The sequence below is a fragment of the Dysidea avara genome, chromosome 4, assembly GCF_963678975.1.
Source record: "Dysidea avara chromosome 4, odDysAvar1.4, whole genome shotgun sequence".
Taxonomy (NCBI): Eukaryota; Metazoa; Porifera; class Demospongiae; order Dictyoceratida; family Dysideidae; genus Dysidea; species Dysidea avara.
Genome location: NC_089275.1, coordinates 27,012,407 through 27,030,539, shown reverse-complemented (window position 1 = coordinate 27,030,539; position 18,133 = coordinate 27,012,407). Strand labels below are relative to the sequence as shown.

Here is an 18,133-nt window from a genome sequence, read left to right as displayed (position 1 = left end):
GATTCATTAAAATATTGAAAGTTTCTCAGCAGTTGGGGACACAGCCCCCAGACCCCTGCTTCTGGTAACTCTATACTGCTCCTGGAACCCCCCTTCAAAAAATCCTGGCTACGTCCCTGATACCATATGAAACCCATTTTTCCCTTCTACCCAAACATCTAAAAACCTTACAAGAAAACACATAACTCACGCACTTTGAAGTGAAGAAAGGTGCATTGTTATTCTTCACCATAGCAACAAAAGATGGATGCCGCCATCTTGTTATAACCCCCGGTTACATCATACTGTATATTTTTAGAATCCTTATCATGTGAGGTACAGTTTTATTCTTAGTAGAACACAGCATGATGCTCAGAACGAAAATTATCAAAATTTAAACAGGTACAATTGTTTTTGATGCATGTTGTATGTTTATAAGTATTGTTAGTTCCCCATACTTGTTCTTATCGCTTCACGTTAACTTTACAAGAAACGCCTGGGCCTACTCAACAAATTGGTGGTTATTTCAACTTCTTAGCCCTTAGGACGAAAGAGTTATTGGTCCATTATAATGGGCACCTGTAACATGCATTTTTTTGGCAATATATTAGCCATTCAGTAATAAAGGGTTAACTCTATTACAGTGCTCAGCTACACAACAGGTCAGCCGGTGGAGAATTCAGTTAAAAACAAATCACCCTGTGCAGAGCTCACCTGAGAGTTAAAAAAAAAGTAGAGAGTTCAGTTAAACCAGAATAGAGTTCAGCAATACACAAATCGCCCTGTGAAGTATTTGGCCACCCTATAGAGAAATCAAGTCACCTGTAGAGAGTTCAACTACAAAAAGGTCCCCCAGTACAAGCAAGTCACACAGTAGAGAGTTCAGCTACAATCTAGTCACCCAATAGAGGATTCATCTACAAAAAAAATCACCATGTGGAGAGTTCAGCTACAAACAAGCCACCCAGTAGACAGTTCAGCTACAAAAAAACACTCTCAGCTATAAACAAATCACCCTGTGGAGATTTCAGCTATAAACAAGCAATCCTGTAGAGAGTTTGCTACAAAATAAGTCACCCTGTAGAGAGTTTAGCTACAAAAAGTCACAATGTAGAGAGCTCATTTACAAACAAATCAACCTGTGGTGAGCTCAGCTACAAACAAATTTCCCTGTGAAGAATTCAGTTACAAACAAGTCATCCTATACACAGTTCAGCTACAAACAAGCACCCTGTACAGAGTTCAGTCACAGCTAGTCATCCTGTAGAGTGTTCGATTTTAAAAAGTCACTCTGTAAGAGCTCAGCTACAAACAAATCACCTTTTAGAGTATTCAGCTACAAAGCTTCACCCTGTACAGCGCTCAGCTACAAACAAAACACCCTGTGGAGAGTTCAGCTACAAACAAGCCACCTGTAGAAAAATCAGCTAGAAAGAAGTCACCTGTAGAGTTCAGCTACAAACAGGCACCCTGTAGAGAGTTAAGCTACAAACAAATCACCCTGTGAGAGTTCAGCTACAGTACAAACAAACCTGACAGTTCAGCTACAAAAATTCACCCTGTAGAGAATTTAGCTACAAGCAAGTCACCCTGTAGGCAGTTAAGCTCACCCTGTAATATCCATTCAGCTACAAACAAAGTCACTCACTAGAGAGTTCAGCTGCAAAAAAGTCATAATGTAGAGAGCTCAGCTACAACAAGTTAACCTGTGGAGAGCTCATTTACAAATACGTCACTCTGTAGAGAGTTCCAATACAAACAAATTATCCTGTGGAGAGTTCAGGTACAAACAAGTCAACCTGTAGGTAGTTCAGCTACAAACAAGTCACCCCATTACAAAAAAGTCACAGGGTAGACAATTCGGTTTCATACACATCAACTTGTGGAGAGTTTGGCTACAAACAAGGTACCCTGTAAAGAGTTCTGATACAAACAAACCACTCTAGGCTAATACAAGACCCCATGTTTCACTAGTCACCCAGTATAGAATTTAGTTACAAAGAAGTCACTTGTTGAGAGCTGAACTATAAACAAGTTACCTTGTACACAGTATAGAGTCCAGCTACAAACAATCACCTGTGGAGAGTTCAGCTATAAACCAATCACACAGTAGAGAGTTCAGCTACAAAAAGTCACTCTGTAGAGAGTTTGGTGCTACAACCAAGTCAACCTGTATGCAGTAAAGAGTTCAGCTACAAACAATTCACCCAGTAGAGAGTTGAGGTACAAACAAATCACCCTGCAGGGAATTCAGCCACAAACAAATTACTATGTGCCACAGACAAATCACTGTGTAGAGAGTTCAACTACAAGTCACCCTGTAGAGTGTTCAGTTACAAACAAGTCATCTTGTAAAGAGTTCAGCTCCAACAAATCATCCTATAAACAGTCTAACTACAGGAAGTCACTCTGTAAGAGAGCTCAGCTACAAACAAAGTTACCTTGTAGTTGTAGAGATTTATGCTACAAGCCAGCCAACCTGTAGATGTAATTAATAATACAGTATTATTTTAAATGCATCATTACATCAGCAAAATACAAAAGAAATCTGCTCTTCATCTCTTCCTTAAAGAAAAAGACAAGTAAGAGAAGTTCCAAAGCGGCTTTGGAGTATACAAATACAAAAAGTGATATATATATATATATATATATATATAGAAAAACAGCCAAGCTGTGAAAAAGGGTGTGGCCCTGTGGTGAAAAAAGATGTGAAATCAAAAGTGGCGTCAAAGAAATGGGTGTGATGGTAGGTAGGTTAATGGCAAAAAATTTAATAATGACAATTCCGGTGAATTTGGTTCCGAATCCTAGTGAAACTTGGTTGGAGAAGGCAACACAAATTCACCTGAATTGTCGTTATTAATATATTTTGCTATTAACTTACCATCACAGCCTTTTCTTGGCTGTAACCTTTGATTTCGCATCTTTTTTCACCCTCGTTCTTGGGTGGCTGCACCCTTTTTTCAAAGCTTGGCTTTTTTGGTATAGATAGCGATAACCTGTTTGAATATCATATCCTCCAGGATGACCATAACTTTCTTTTGCAGCATTTCCATACATTATTATTCCTATGAGAGCATCTTCAGCCACAACTTCAGTCACAGTATTGACATCATGTAGAATCATTCTCACACCATAAGCTTTGATAACATTATTTACCATAATTGGTACCCATTCATGTATTATTTCTAGATTGTTCACTATCAGGTAGGTCATGTTAGGTTGATAATACTGTGCTAACACTATGATGTTAATATAGTGTGTGTAACCTGATCGACCTTGAAGTGTAGAAAACTGAAATTTGTTACTATACTGATTTGTGGCTGGTACTAGTGTCATCATTGGATCACCATTATTATTTGTATATTTTTCATCATTAAATCCATGACTTAACTGAACAATTAACACTTCTTTACTAGAGTTGATGGCACAATACTCTTGTAGTGATAGAGTTTTGTTAACAGACTCTCCTTCACTAATATTATAAGACTCCCTTGTATTGTTACAGTAAATATCAACAACAGTGGAGTTATATGCTGCCAGTACTTTAATAGTATATGACCTTCTGGTGGCTAATGGTGCAGTGTAATATTCTCCCCCCCATAATGTGGTGGGTGGAATTTGTTCCACCAAGTGATCACAACCTCTAGTATGCTGCGGTATACCAGCACACTGATGTCCACTCAATACAGATACTTGTTTATCCGTAACAATTTTAGTTCCAGTCAAATCATCAACTGATTCAATCAACACAGTTTGGAGCCTGTTGATCACAAGAGAGTGCTGTATACCAGTAGTGAGATTAACTGTAGAGTTACTAACATTAATGGTGACTGGTTGTGTGACTGTCAACTTCATCATTGTGCTATTTTCTGTACCAACTACTAAAATAGAACTATTGTATTTGTTATTTGGAAATTTAGTCTCTCTAAAAACAGATATCCCATAATACACATATTCAACAATACACAAGTCAGTAACAGGCAAACAAAGAAATGTGTCACTACTACTATCTCTCAAATTCTGACCAATCAAAGTTACCCTATCACTACTGGTCATCAAATGAATTCCTTTATCCTGATCATTATGTGACAATGTTATGAAACTGTTGTTTAGATGGATGATGACCTCATTATCACTTGTGACAATACCACTGGTATAATATCCTACTCCTGGAGCCTCAATTGAATAGTACACTGGTAGTGATTCTGATGTTTTTATTATGATGGATGGTTCTCCAATATGACTTGGTCCACCATTGTTACTGAAGTATGCAATGTAGTAATTTCTGGTAATGTCTACATACATATAATACATTACATAACAACATTTTTGTGTTGGCAATATTCTTATTCTTATTAGATATTTACAGTACATCCAAAACATATCACAATACAGGGAGGAGTCAGGACCAAATGAGTTTTGTGTATATAAGGGTGAATAAGAAGAATCAGTATACATTTGGTATTTTGAACCAATTTTAGTGAATGATTGGCAAATCTTATTACTTAAAGTTGGGATACTCTAATAGAACAGTCACATACTTGAACAAAACAGTCTATTGCAATAGTTACTAAACATCTTGTCTAATAAAATTTAGCTTTTCTGTCCAGTAGGACATTATCTAATCCATAACAGCCAAGATGTAAAAAAGAGTGTGGCCCTCAAAAAGGCCATGGTGAAAAAAGATGTCAAATCCAAGGTGGCAGCCAAGAAATGGCTGTGATGGTAGGTTAATGGTAAAAATTTTAATAACGACTGAATTTTGGTGCTGCTTGTACTCTTTTTTTACAGCTTGGCTGTTTTGGATTAGATTTCACTTCTTTTTGTATTTGCATACCCCAAATATAGGCCAGCTTTGGGACTTTTTAAACCTATCTTTTTTTTCTTTACCACAGGAAGAAGAAAAGATTAAGCAGATGTACTTTAAATAATATTTCTGATTTTATCAGTAAATGTACAAATTATATATATAATACATATATTTATTACAAAACTCTCCATGGTGATTTCTTTGTAACCTAACACTTTACAAAGTGACTTCTTCTAGCTGCTCTCTCTACAGAGTGAATTGTTTGTAGCTGAACGATCTACAAGGTAATTCTTCTAGCTGATCTCTCTACAGGGTGATTTGTTTGCAGCTGAATTCTGTACAGGTAATTTGTTTGCAGCTGAGCTCTTTACAGAATGGTTTCTTTGTAGCTGAACTCTCTAAGGGGTAACTTCTTCTAACTGATCTTTCTACATGGTGATTTATTTGTAGCTGAACTCTCTACATGGTGGTTTCTTTGTAGCTGAACACTCTACAAGGTGACTTCTTCTAGCTGATCTTTCTACAGGGTGATTTGTTTGTTGCTGATTTTTTACAGGGTGATTTTTTGCAGCTGAACTCTCTACATGGTGGTTTCTTTGTAGCTGAACTCTCTACAAGGTGACTTCTTCTAGCTGATCTTTCTACAGGGTGATTTGTTTGTAGCTTAACTGTCTACAAGGTAACTTCTTCTAGCTGATCTTTCTATAGGGTGATTTGTGTGTAGCTGAACTATCTACAAGATAACTTCTTCTAGCTGATCTCTCTACAGGGTGATTTGTTTATACCTGAATTCTGTATAGGTGATTTGTTTGTAACTGAGCTCTTTACATAATGATTTCTTTGTAGCTGAACTCTCTACAAGTTAACTTCTTCTAGATGATGTCTCTACAGGGTCACTAGTTTGTAGCTGAATTTTCTACATGGTGGTTTCTTTGTAATTGAACTCTCTACAAGGTAACTTCTTCTAGCTGATCTTTCTACAGGGTGATTTGTTTGTAGCTGAATTCTGTATAGGTGATTTGTTTGCAGCTGAGCTCTTTACAGAATGGTTTCTTTGTAGCTGAACTCTCTACAAGGTAACTCCTTCTAGCTGGTGTCTCTACAAGGTCACTAGTTTGTAGCTGAACTCTCTACATGGTGGTTTCTTTGTAACTGAACTCTCTGCAAGGTGAGTTCTTCTAGCTGATCTTTCTACAGGGTGATTTGTTTGTGGCTGAACTCTCTACTAGGAAACTTTTTCTAGCTGATCTCTCTACAGGGAGATTTGTGTGTAGCTGAACTCTCTACAGGTGATTTGTTTGCAGCTGAACTCTCTACATGATGGTTTCTATGTAGCTGAACACTCTACAAGGTAACTTCTTCTAGCTGATCTCTCTACAGGGCGATTTGTTTGTAGCTGAACTCTCTACATGGTGGTTTCTTTGTAGCTGAACTCTACAAGGTGATTTCTTCTAGCTGAACTATCTCTTTCCATAGTTGCATGAACTCCCTACAAGGTAACTTCTTCTAGTTGATCTCTCTACAGGGTGAATTGTTTGTAGCTGATCTCTCTACAGGGTGACTAGTTTCTAGCTTATCTCTATACAGGTTACTTGTTTCTAGCTGATCTCTTGAATTCTCTTCAGGGTGACTGCTTTATTAGGATGATTGCTCTATTAGAGTATCTCGATCCCGCACTTGCTACACCAAGTTGGATTTCGTGTTATAACTCCGTGGCTTTAAGTCTGATTCTTCTACACCATTGAAGAGCCTTTCTAAGATGATTACTCCATCTATGCAGTGATTTTCAAAGCATTACCCCAAGCAGCTTATCTGGTAGGCATGGCAAGCAGTCGTTTTTTATTAGCTAATCTCGATTGTGTAATTGTTACACACTGTTGGTTTTTTCATTGTATCTTCCTGGTTTTTAGCTTGATTTCTTTCAAACCACAAAAGGTTTGAGGTTCAATAGTTAACCTATTCACCCACCAATTTTCAGCTTCTTCCCATATGCGGTTTACACTGTCGGCGTGACAACATATTTGTGTTATGCGTCGTGAATAATCGCCCATAACTCTTTGCCTGTTTATCATATTCAAGCCAAGGTTGGTACAGAGATGCACCTTTATACCCCCCACCTGCGTGCCAAATTTCAAGGCAATCAGATATGGCGTTCGCGTTTTATAGCAGTTTTGTAAGTGTGCGAAAAGAGGAAGAAAAATAAGAAGAAACTAAGCCAATTTTTGAAGTCGCATATCTTGGGAAGGCTGGAAGCAATTTCGCTCAAATTTGGAATGTGGAGTGCTGAAGTTGGAGGGTGTGTCCACAGCAAAAATCGTCTTGTTTCATCAAGGTAGCTAAAGATTCCTCCACAGCCTATGCTTGCAATCAGTGTTGGAATCTTTGTGAATGCAACTATCCTGGCCTCTGTATCAGTAGGGACCTTAGCTACCACTTTTACCGTTGCTCTGGTGCCCCTGATGTATCAGCAACATACAGTAGCTGTAAGATAAAGCTAGTTAATGCCCCTATATATAGGCACAGCTAGGGTGGGACTGACTATCACAGTTCCTCTTGCATTCTTTGCCCCATAATAACTGCTGTCAAACCATATGGTCAAACCATCACACCAATGATTTTAGCCGGCAGCGCACAAACAATTCTTGACAGTTTATAATAATACTATTATTAAAGTACACGTACCGCATTGTGCCAATTCAAGTATCACGTGGAGTATTTAGGGGAAGTCTTTTGGAAAGTCCCTGTAGCACCTCAAGTAGAAACACGTGATGCGCGGTTTAAAATTGAATGTTTAGTGGCAGTCCAAGTCGAGACAGAGGAGTAAAGCCGTAGTACTAATAAGAAGCATTTCTTTGGTATTTCAGTGGTGAGGTGTACTTTAGACTAATTGTAATGCAACGCACACCGCTTGAAGGATAAGAGAATGGAACGAAGAAAGATAAAGTTGGCGTGTCAGTAAAGTGTCACATTGCTGAGTAACCGCATTTATGTGATAGGCTTTTTTAGAGGTGTGCAGTGCAAATTCACTGAAAGTTCTAAGGAGCAGCAAAATCCTCATGGCGGAATTGTCGACAAGGCAACTCGTACCACTTGCCACTTACATCGTCAGAAGTCTGGGAACTTCGGCTGCACGTGAAAGAAGTAGGCAAATGTAACATGTGTAATGTTTGTATGTACTCATTTACACTGCATACTGGCCTACCCTAAATTAATGTATAGTGAAATCTGTCTAATCAGGTCTCTGTGAATCACCTGTTAAAACCAGCCAACTTGTAAATCCCCAACAACATCATTTGGGCAAAAAGTGACAGAATTCAGGTGTGAATGCCCACCTGTTGGTTTTTACAGGTAATCTGATTCTGGTCATAGCATGCAGTTCACCACTAGCAGTAGCAGTTAAAATAATTAGATGTGGTCATGGTACATACATAACTTGGAACCAGGCAGAAACTGAGTCATAAATTGCAGGTCAGTTTACATAAAGAGTAATTGTAGTATCTTGTGTGTTCTTTTTGTAGTTCTAAAATCAAGAGTACATAGACTGTAGTGACATCAAGGGTGTTATGAATTTCCAGGTCAGTCTACATACCAAGGAATGTAGTCATTTATTGTCTCAGGTGTTTTCTGAATTTCCAGGATCACCCACTAGCAGTAATAGTAGTTGAATGTGGTAATGGTATGTACATAACTTGGGAACTAAGATCAAAGATTCAGGTTAGTTTACATACAGAGGAATTTTATTAGTGTTCCTTTTGTAGCTCTCAATTGTCAAGTGTACATGGACTGTAGTGACATCAAGGACGTTGTGGATTTCCAGGTTAGTCTGCTTACTTATCCAGACTTCTATTATCCAGAATGAAGTTTAAATGAAACACAAGGAGAGAGCTTAAAAGTTGCTGTTTACCTATTTGGTGGTTTGTTTACCTATTTGGTGGCTTGTTTGTTCTACTAATAATAACTAACACTTGGTTGTTAGGTGATAATGCATATTTACAGCCTAGGGGAGTGACCATGAGTGCTCTGTAGTGAATTCCCCCTCTGCCCACTAAACTACACCACTGATAGCAATCACATTACTTGTATTTAGTAGCATGTAGTCACTAGTAGCATACATTTCTTACTTACAGATATCTCTGAGATATGGACAGTAGTATGTACCAGACTGCCTGGATAAGATAGGTTCTACTATACCCAGATTTTAGGTGCATTGTATTTAATGCCTGCTTATCAATTTTGCAGGCTATCTGGTCATAGCAGTTTACCCACTAGTAGTTCATGGTATGTAACTTGGAACCTGGCAGGAGCTAAGATCAGAGTGTTGAGAATTTCAGTTAACAGCGGAGTTGTGTGTTCTCTTCTGTACTTCAATCTATGTAACTCTAGTGATATCAAGGGTGTCGTGAAAATTCCAGGTCAGTCCATGTACTAAGAAATACTGTATTATCTCATGTTTTCTGAATTTCCAGGATAAGGCATACTGTTATGATGGGACCAAACTAATGCCCAGGTCAGTTATAATTTTGTGTATTTTCATAGTATCCAGATTTTAAGTTAATGCCCGCCTAACAGTTTTTACAGACCATCTGGTTTACATGTTAGCAATCAGATATGGTCATGGTGTGTAATTTGGGAACAGACAGCAACTGAGATCAAGTGAATTTCAGGATTGTTGACAAGGTGTATGGATCGACCAAGTACCGGGTCTCTTATCATTTGCCACTTACATCATCATCACCACTTTTGGTGTTAACTATTTGATGTGATGTTTATTAAATTTTTGTTACATGTTGTAATATCATTGTTATATAGGTTTAGCTACTGTAAGGCAAAAAATTTCATGGATTTCGCAGTCATCTTATCTGCAATTAGAATCGCCTCATTTTCTGTTTGTAGCTGTCACGGCAGTTTCACACGTCCATGGCAGTTTCACTCTTCCACAAAGCACTAATTAAGATGGGGCTTGTGACGTGGCTTTCATTATGTACGTGCTGTACAGCAACACCTTTTTGTCTGAAATGCGGTTTGTGACTGTACATGAGGTTTGGTCATTCCACACAACTTGCAAAATCAGTAGTTCTTGTTTGGTGCATGGCACTAAATGGAGTCTTAACTTATGACTTACACCTTCCCTAGTGTCTGTACGTTCTCTACGCTTTCACACCTTGTTTATAAGACATCTGTTGATTATAAACGCTCGCACGAGGCATGGCACTGAATGGAGTCAAAAAGATTTCTGCTTAAAATACCTTCCTAAAGAAACTAACGGCTCTGCACGCTTTCACAACTTATTTGTCAGACATTAGGGCTTGTGTCCACATCGTGTCTTTAAAAGTTATTGTAGGGATGGAGGTTTGAATGGAGAAAATATGCGTAGAGGCGATCCAGTACTAAATAATGTTAGTGCCAGATGGACTGTAGAAACACGAGTGTATTGAGTGGTATAATGTGACGATAGCTGAAACACATGGTGAGAAATTGAGTGAATTATATCTAAATACGCTTGTTAAGAGGTTGCGACAAGAAAACGATGACACCAAGCTTTTTAAAATCACAAAAATGCAGTATAAACCTATTGAGAAAGGTTGCACAATTCAGGGCTAATATTGCAAAACCGTCCCTACACGTAAATAACTCACAGTAGTGGCCGAGTGTTTTAATTGTGGCATGCGATTTGTAGTTTCTTGACCGCACGACTCACTACCGTGAGTCTTGATCATATCACATGTCTGAGGACATGATGGACCACATTGTTGATACACCATGCCTAATGGACAGGTGATAGCTGCAAACACAGTATGTAACAGTAGATTTGATTTAGATTGTTTTAATTTCACTTACGAAAACAGTAGTTCCTCCAGTTTGGAATGATGACATCCTCGATTGTACATGCTGATACATACCTAGATATACTGTTACAATAACACTCTTCTCTCTCTGCTTCAGTACATGAACAACAGTTTAATATACAGTTGGAAATATAGGGTGAGGGGTTCACAGCACTGTTGCACACACTAAAGACACTGTTTGTGAGTTCATTACATCGTGATTGTGCTGCTGTCATCACACTTGCTGGACAAGCTGGTAAAGTTGGTGGTATTCCACATGTTGATGATGTGTTGGCATACAGCCAACTACTAACAAATCTGTTTGCTGAAGTTGTCACTGAACCATCAGGAAGCATAAAATCATCGCTTTCATCATTGTTGTAGTTTCCACACAGTCCACACAATTGTCCCCGCCAACTATTAGACACAGAAATGCTAAATTGATGTGATCCATCCCAACTAACAGTCACAGGAAAATTAACTGTAAGTAAAATAAATGGATGTCCACCTATCCTTAATACTTGAACTCCATTGAAATCATATACTACCCCATCTCCATTGTTCAATTGCAGAACATCATTGATTGTGATTGTTCCACCTCCACCTTGTGTGAGATAGATTTCTAGTCCTCTGCTAGGAATAATGACTCTTATGGCACTTGTAACTGCAACAGTAGGATTAAATGGCCAGAGAGTGTTTGAACCTGTAATGATGAAGTCATCACTGTTACAAGATTTAGATAGTATGTAAGAGGAGTTCCAATAGGAGTTCCAAGAGGAGTTCCAAGAGGAGTTCCAAGAGGAGTTTTAGTTCCAAGAGGAGTTCGAGGAGTTTTAGTTCCAAGAGGAGTTTTAGTTCCAAGAGGAGTTCCAAGAGGAGTTCCAAGAGGAGATTTAGTTCCAAGAGGAGTTCCAAGAGGAGTTCCAAGAGGAGTTCCAAGAGGAGTTCCAATATCTTTGGTTCGTATCAGCACTCCCAAGGAGACATAAGATATGAGTGTTAGTCTGCCTCGTATTGGACAAGCGGTTCACTATCGCTTTTTTCTAAAGTTTTCGCCTCTGCCCTGTTTGTAGGAAGGACCTGGAAGACAAAACTTACCCACCAATGGAACCTGATTGTGCAAGTATTGCTTGGTAGCTGACTGCATTTATAAGTTATGACCATTAATTATATGTACCCGTAGTTTATTTTCCGTATAGTCACTACACAAATCGGTTTTTTGGCTGATACCACTTTGCAGGGTTGTAACTATGCAAATTCTTGGATTCAAAGTTGAAACTTTGGTTGACCATTCCTTTGGCTATCTATTATAAGAAAATGTAATAAAATGCAATTTGAAAACTGTGCTAACATAAGGGGTTCTTGCAAATCCAGTCACATTTATGATAACATATTCATTTCTTGAGGAAAGATCTACATTGGGACATGAGCCCTCTTAAAAGTGTTTAAAATTAATTAATTAAGATTGTGATACTCTAATAGAGCATTCATATGAATATCCATTTATTAACAGATCAATGAGCGATATGTGCAATGATGTTCTTGACGTTGCATTTACGTTTTGCGTATTATCTATGATGTCACAAAACAAAATAGTGAGAGGACTTTGTACAGGGAGGTATTGGGCAAGATAGTGCTTGCCTATGTTAGCATTTATAAATTTGAAAAAGGGCAAAGGTGAGGCATATACGGTACCGCCCAAGCGCAACGTTGCACTCGCTTACACACGTAACTTTGCTTGAGATTTTAAAAATCACTAATTAAAGGGCGTGGCAACTGTTTTGCTCATAATTTTCATGAACGAAACAGCTGCCATGTTGTCTCGTGAGCAAAACAGTTGCCACGCCCCTCAATTAGCGATTTTTAAAATCTCGAGCAAAGTTGCGTGTGCAAGTGAGTGCACCACTGCACTTGGGTGGTACCATACGTAGTATATACAGTAAGCCTATTTGTGTACGAATATAAATTTTCAGTGTATTTGCACTGTTACAGTAAGTGTACTACTTCTTACCTTTATTATTTCATGGTTTCATGTGTAAAAAACTACAGACAACATTCATTTCGAATACTGTGTGCCAAAGCCACCACACTAATACTGCCATTTTGTCAATTGTGTAGAGTATGCTTCGGTTTTTGGTTCCCACATACTCAGTCACAGAAGAACATTCTAGAAATGGTACAACGTAAAGCAGCTCGATTTGTTTTTAACTCTTATACTAGAAACACCAGTGTGACAGATTTACTTAATAGATTGGATTGGCTAACACTAGAGGACAGGAGAAATTATGCTAAAGTCACTATGTTCTACAAAAAATTAATAGTTTCAATTGACTTTCTATCATATCTTCACCCATCCTCCACAATTACTCGTGGCCACAATCAAAGATTCATACTTATTTCTACCAGGGTCAACTGGTACCACCACTCATTTCTGCCATCAACTATCAGAATCTGGAACTCCCTCCCTATCAAAGTTGTTGCTGTTGAAAATGTTAATGACTTTCAGACTAAATTACACACATGCACATTTACACGCTCATATTTGAATTCTTTGTGCATTAAATCAAATAAATAAATAAATGACATCAAATTTTGTCATTGTGGATATCATACATTAATGTGAGAAAGAATTTCATTGTAGGAATGATGAAGAGTGTCAAATCTCAGGGGTTTTTATTGAGGAAGGAACATGCTCAGACCAGACATTACCATAAAAAATTTGGGCAATTCAAATCTGAATAAAAGTTCAAAAACTACAGACTAGTCTGCATTTTTTGTCATGCTGGTCCTCCTGTATTTGTAACATACATTTGAGTGTACAATACATATCCTAGACACACTTAATTGTAGTTAGAATCAAATCAAAACAATGTTGTCATTCTATTTTTTAGTTTTTATGTGTAGACTCACTAGCTACAGTACATACTGCAGGGCCGCAGCCCAGAGATTTTGAGTGGTCAGGCCATTCATGGACTACAATGGAGGTCATAGTCATGCACACTACATTTTATTGATTTGAAATTTAAATCACATTATCTACTGTAATGTATTTTGTGTGTGCTAGCTACAGCATGTATTAACATGCTAAGCAAAGGAAGTCTGGGGACATGCTCCCTGGGAAAATTTTTGAAAATACATGTTCTGAAATGGCATCTGGAAGCTATTTTACATACACGGTCTCTTTCTGTTTTTTTACACCAAGAATATATCCAGGTAATTTTGTGCTACTGTATACCAATTAATTCAATTTAATATATAGCTAGTAGCTAATTTTACTTTCATGATACAAAGTGAGTTTAGTTCTTTTGAGATACAGAAGCAATTTTGATTGTAATTGTTAATACATAACATGCATTATCAATTAGCCTATTGTGCAATTCTATGCAGATGGTTCATTAGAAAGTAATTTGAAAACAATTAAAATGGATATAATGGCTTAGATCAACCAGTGTAATAAGAGTATTGGTATTGTATACCGAATGCTCTAACTATCACCATGACTGTTCCATTAGAGTATAATGCGATGACTGCTCTATTAGAGTATCTTGATCTTTTTGCAAATTCAAGTGGCTGAAAAGTGGTCCGGCCAATGCCGGACCGGCCGGACCATGGGCTCCGGCCCTGTACTGTGTTTCAGGGATTATTTAATAATTATACCATGGCTACAAGGGATTTTCCTGATATTATGCCCAATCCTGAAGGACACAGGCCTGAGGGCATGGGAATATAATTATATCAGGAAAATTCCAAGTGGCCGTGGTATAAGTAATATCTAATCAACCCCAAAAACACCTTCGCTGTAAAAAAAGGCGCGTCCAAGAAACTACAAGTACCTGTAATCCAATATAATTAAAAACAGCTCAGTTGTAGGGAAAGACTTCATGAAAGTAAAAATAACTGGTAACTTAAAGAGCTGATATCTGGAGCGGCCAAGAATCAATCTTAATCCAACTACTTATACTATTTTTTTTTTAATCTGTGGTTAAACACCTAGCATTGGCTGTAAAAAAAAGTGTACCCATGAAAGTAACTGGCAATTGAAATAGCTGATATCTGAAGCGGCCAAGAATGAATGTTGATATACAACTAATTGAAATTAACAAAAAGTTTAACATTGAAACTTTGTCTTTCAGCTGTGTTCTACATTCACTCTTGCTGCATCATAAATTAATTTCTTTTAACTCTAATTGGCTGGTAATTTGGCCGCTTTTTTTAATATTCAGTGTATAGAGCAAACAAAAGGCGGCCAAATTACCAGCCAATTAGAGTTAAAAGAAATCAATTTATGATGCAGCAAGAGTGAATGTAGAACACAGCTGAAAGACAAAGGTTCAATGTTAAACTTTTTGTTAATTCCAATTAGTTGTATATCAGCATTCATTCTTGGCCGCTTCAGATATCAGCTATTTCAATTGCCAGTTACTTTCATGGGTACACTTTTTTTTACAGCCAATGCTAGGTGTTTAACCACAGATTAAAAAAAATTAGTATAAGTAGTTGGATTAAGATTGATTCTTGGCCGCTCCAGATATCAGCTCTTTAAGTTACCAGTTATTTTTACTTTCATGAAGTCTTTCCCTACAACTGAGCTGTTTTTAATTATATTGGATTACAGGTACTTGTAGTTTCTTGGACGTGCCTTTTTTTACAGCGAAGGTGTTTTTGGGGTGGATATCACTCATTTTTGTTATAGTGATAGACTCACTGGTGGAACAACAAAATTGTTAAAATGGTAACATTTAGATGACTGATATTTGGAAATTAGCAATAATATTATTATCTAGGAGAGTCAAACATGTGCACCTGTCATCGTGTTTGACAAAGACATGCACATTTCAGACACTGTTCACACTGTAAATTTGGAAGTATGAATTTACAGTGTAGAATATAGACAGACTGTTCTATTAGAGTATAGATCTATGTTTACTGTGGCATTCATTTACTATTGACAAAATTTTACAATATCCCATCTGTGGTAAATGCTTTAGATTATGCTCATAATTAGCAAGTGCCTAATTAGTTCACAATTACTAAACAGCTGGCTATTGACTGTTCTATTAAAGTATATTTATCTTTTTTTATAATATTATTTACAAAATATATCTGTGGTAAATACTTCAGGCATCTTATGCTCAAACTTAAGCATTTACTGGGTGCCTAATAAATTAGTACACAGCTAGCTATGCACAATTTTGACTGAATTCATAATACAGACAATTTATTGCACAAGCACCGATGAATGGTAATACGACGCAATGCTTACCAGCGGTTATAGTGATCTTACTTAGTTCACTGCAGCTATATACACATAAGTCTCAGATTACATTTCAAGTGTTTGTGTGTTGTGGCACTGTAGGGAAATATTATGCATCTCTTCGTCTCAATAACTGCATCATCATCATAATTTAGATCAACTGTTGTAACTGGTGTACAGATTTTCTAGTCATATAGAATCAATAAAGAGGGATCAGTAAAGAGGATAGAGGGAAACCAACAAGACATCAGATAATTGAACAATAATTATAGGAGGAACAGTCAAAATGCACTTAAATAAAACATCTCAATTAATATTCAAAACTCTTTGCTGATACAATAACCATGAACTCTGCTCTGGCAATTATCTTATCATTGTGTAGAACATTATATAATTTGATTCTTAGTGTGTAGCTAGAGCCTTAGGCCTCCGTCATAGTGCATGGAGTAGCAATTTATACTGGAAGATGAAAGAATACCTTGTATACGCAACCTGAAAGCTAAATACATATAGTCATTATTATCAAGAGTCCATGCAAGCATATCATTGTACAAATAACACTTTTAGAAAAAGTCCAGAGGCGTGCTGCAAGATGGGTCCTTTCTGACTATAACTATCACAGTAGTGTCAGTAGCTACTATGCTGGAACAGCTTAATTGGTTGCCATTAGCAAGGAGAAGGAAGCAACAAAGACTAAACATCTTTTACCAAATAATGCACGACATGATTGGCTTATCTCTACCTGACTACTATCACTTTACCACCGCACATACTAGACAACATCACCCATTCCACCTAATGATACCATCCACAAGTACCACCGCATATATGACAAGCTTTTCCCCGAAGACGACCAGAGAATGGAATGCACTACCAATACCACTGATAGAAATGGACAATTTAACTAAATTTTCATAGGCCATAATTGAATGTCTGTAATGTATTTACTTGTACCTTGTAGGGCCTAATCAGCCTCGGCTGTCCGTCCTATTTAACCAATAATAATATAACAAGAGTTCATTTTAATATGGGACTCTAACCATCTTTTGGACGATGTATATATAGGGCATCAGAGCCAGTACAGTAGATACAACCAGTGCATTGAGATCCGAGCCTTTTTGGCTGGAATTAAACTTTCAAACTTGATAAAGCAAATTTGGTCACTGAAGGACTAAAAGTTGCAGTATACTTAACTAAAATTTTCTGAGGGAGTATGCCCCAGGCTAGGGGCCAAGACTATATAGACCAGTTGACTTAGCCTCACCTTAGCTACCACTTTCACCTTACTCTGGTGCCCCTGATGTATCAGTAACATAATTATAATAGAGTAGCTATAGAAAAAGCTAGTTAATGCCATAGGCATAGCCAGGGGCGGGAATTTGCCCTACCATCACGCGTTCTATGCGACCATATGCATCATCACAGAAAAAATTAGCAGCGTACAAACAATCCTATATATAGCTATAGGCTATAGTACACACGTACCGCATTGCTGAGCCATGACTAAGGACAAGTACCACACAAGACTAACAATTATCACGTGATCTATTTAGGTAAAGTCCCTTGGAATGTCCCTGCCGGCAACACCCCAAGCTGACACATGTGATAAGCGGTTTCAATTAAAATTGAACTAACGTTGTTTAAAATGGCAGTCCAAGAAGGAGAGTGAGAGAGAAGTAACGGGACTACATTAAGTATTATTGTAACTGGATTTCATTTCATGGTGAGGTGTACTTTAATGCAGAGGCCGTACACCGTTTCTGAAGTATGCCGAAAGAATAAGAGTCTGGAGTGGAGGTTAACGAAACTGATTAGATCGAAGAATTAGATCATCGACACACACTGATTAACTGAATTTACGGTATTTTAGAGACCCGCCAGGCGAAAACTCCTGGTAGCTTCACTAGCTCGTATTATCTCATGGCGAGATTGTTGACAAGGTGTACGGACCAATTACCAAAAAACCGTGGCTATCTTGTCATTTTCCACTTACATCATCATCAGAAGTATTGGAACTTTGGCTGCAGGTGAAAATAAGTGAATGTTTGTCAGATATCAATGTTTGTATGAAAAAGTATACCCATTCACATGTTCTTGTCTAAATTACTGAATTTATGTACAGTGAAACATATGAAGAAGTTTGCTGCATGACACAGACATTATTTCGCTCAATCAGGAACACTGTAAATTTCACAAACTAACCTGCAGAACTAATTCACAGTGCTTTTGTTTCTTTGTAACACTATTGTAGTGAAGGTTAAC

The 18,133-nt window shown here is 37.6% G+C and overlaps 2 protein-coding genes across 5 annotated transcripts; one reads left to right on the top strand and one right to left on the bottom strand.

Annotated features, from left to right (window-relative positions):
• Positions 1-2,865: 2,865 nt before the first annotated feature.
• LOC136252717 (uncharacterized) lies at positions 2,866-17,372 on the bottom strand. Its single transcript, XM_066045285.1, has 3 exons — positions 17,357-17,372; positions 10,631-11,320; positions 2,866-4,277 (listed from the first exon to the last, which is right to left on the bottom strand). The coding sequence occupies exons 1-3, from the start codon at positions 17,370-17,372 to the stop codon at positions 2,866-2,868; spliced, it is 2,118 nt and encodes a 705-aa protein (XP_065901357.1).
• LOC136253086 (uncharacterized) lies at positions 7,955-9,650 on the top strand. Of its 4 annotated transcripts, XR_010699945.1 has the most exons (8): positions 7,961-8,260; positions 8,311-8,367; positions 8,429-8,506; positions 8,551-8,609; positions 8,920-8,971; positions 9,032-9,204; positions 9,259-9,299; positions 9,362-9,650. XR_010699945.1 is itself a non-coding variant. In XM_066045688.1 (7 exons), exons 2-6 carry the CDS (start codon positions 8,356-8,358, stop codon positions 9,261-9,263), a joined length of 327 nt encoding a protein of 108 aa, XP_065901760.1. In that variant the 5' UTR covers positions 7,955-8,256; positions 8,311-8,355; the 3' UTR covers positions 9,264-9,299; positions 9,362-9,650. The 4 variants fall into 4 exon arrangements, 3 of the variants coding, with proteins under 3 accessions (XP_065901760.1, XP_065901759.1, XP_065901758.1); XM_066045688.1 differs by lacking the exon at positions 8,920-8,971 and having other exon boundaries at positions 7,955-8,256; XM_066045687.1 differs by lacking the exon at positions 8,920-8,971 and having other exon boundaries at positions 7,956-8,260; positions 9,392-9,650.
• Positions 17,373-18,133: the final 761 nt, after the last annotated feature.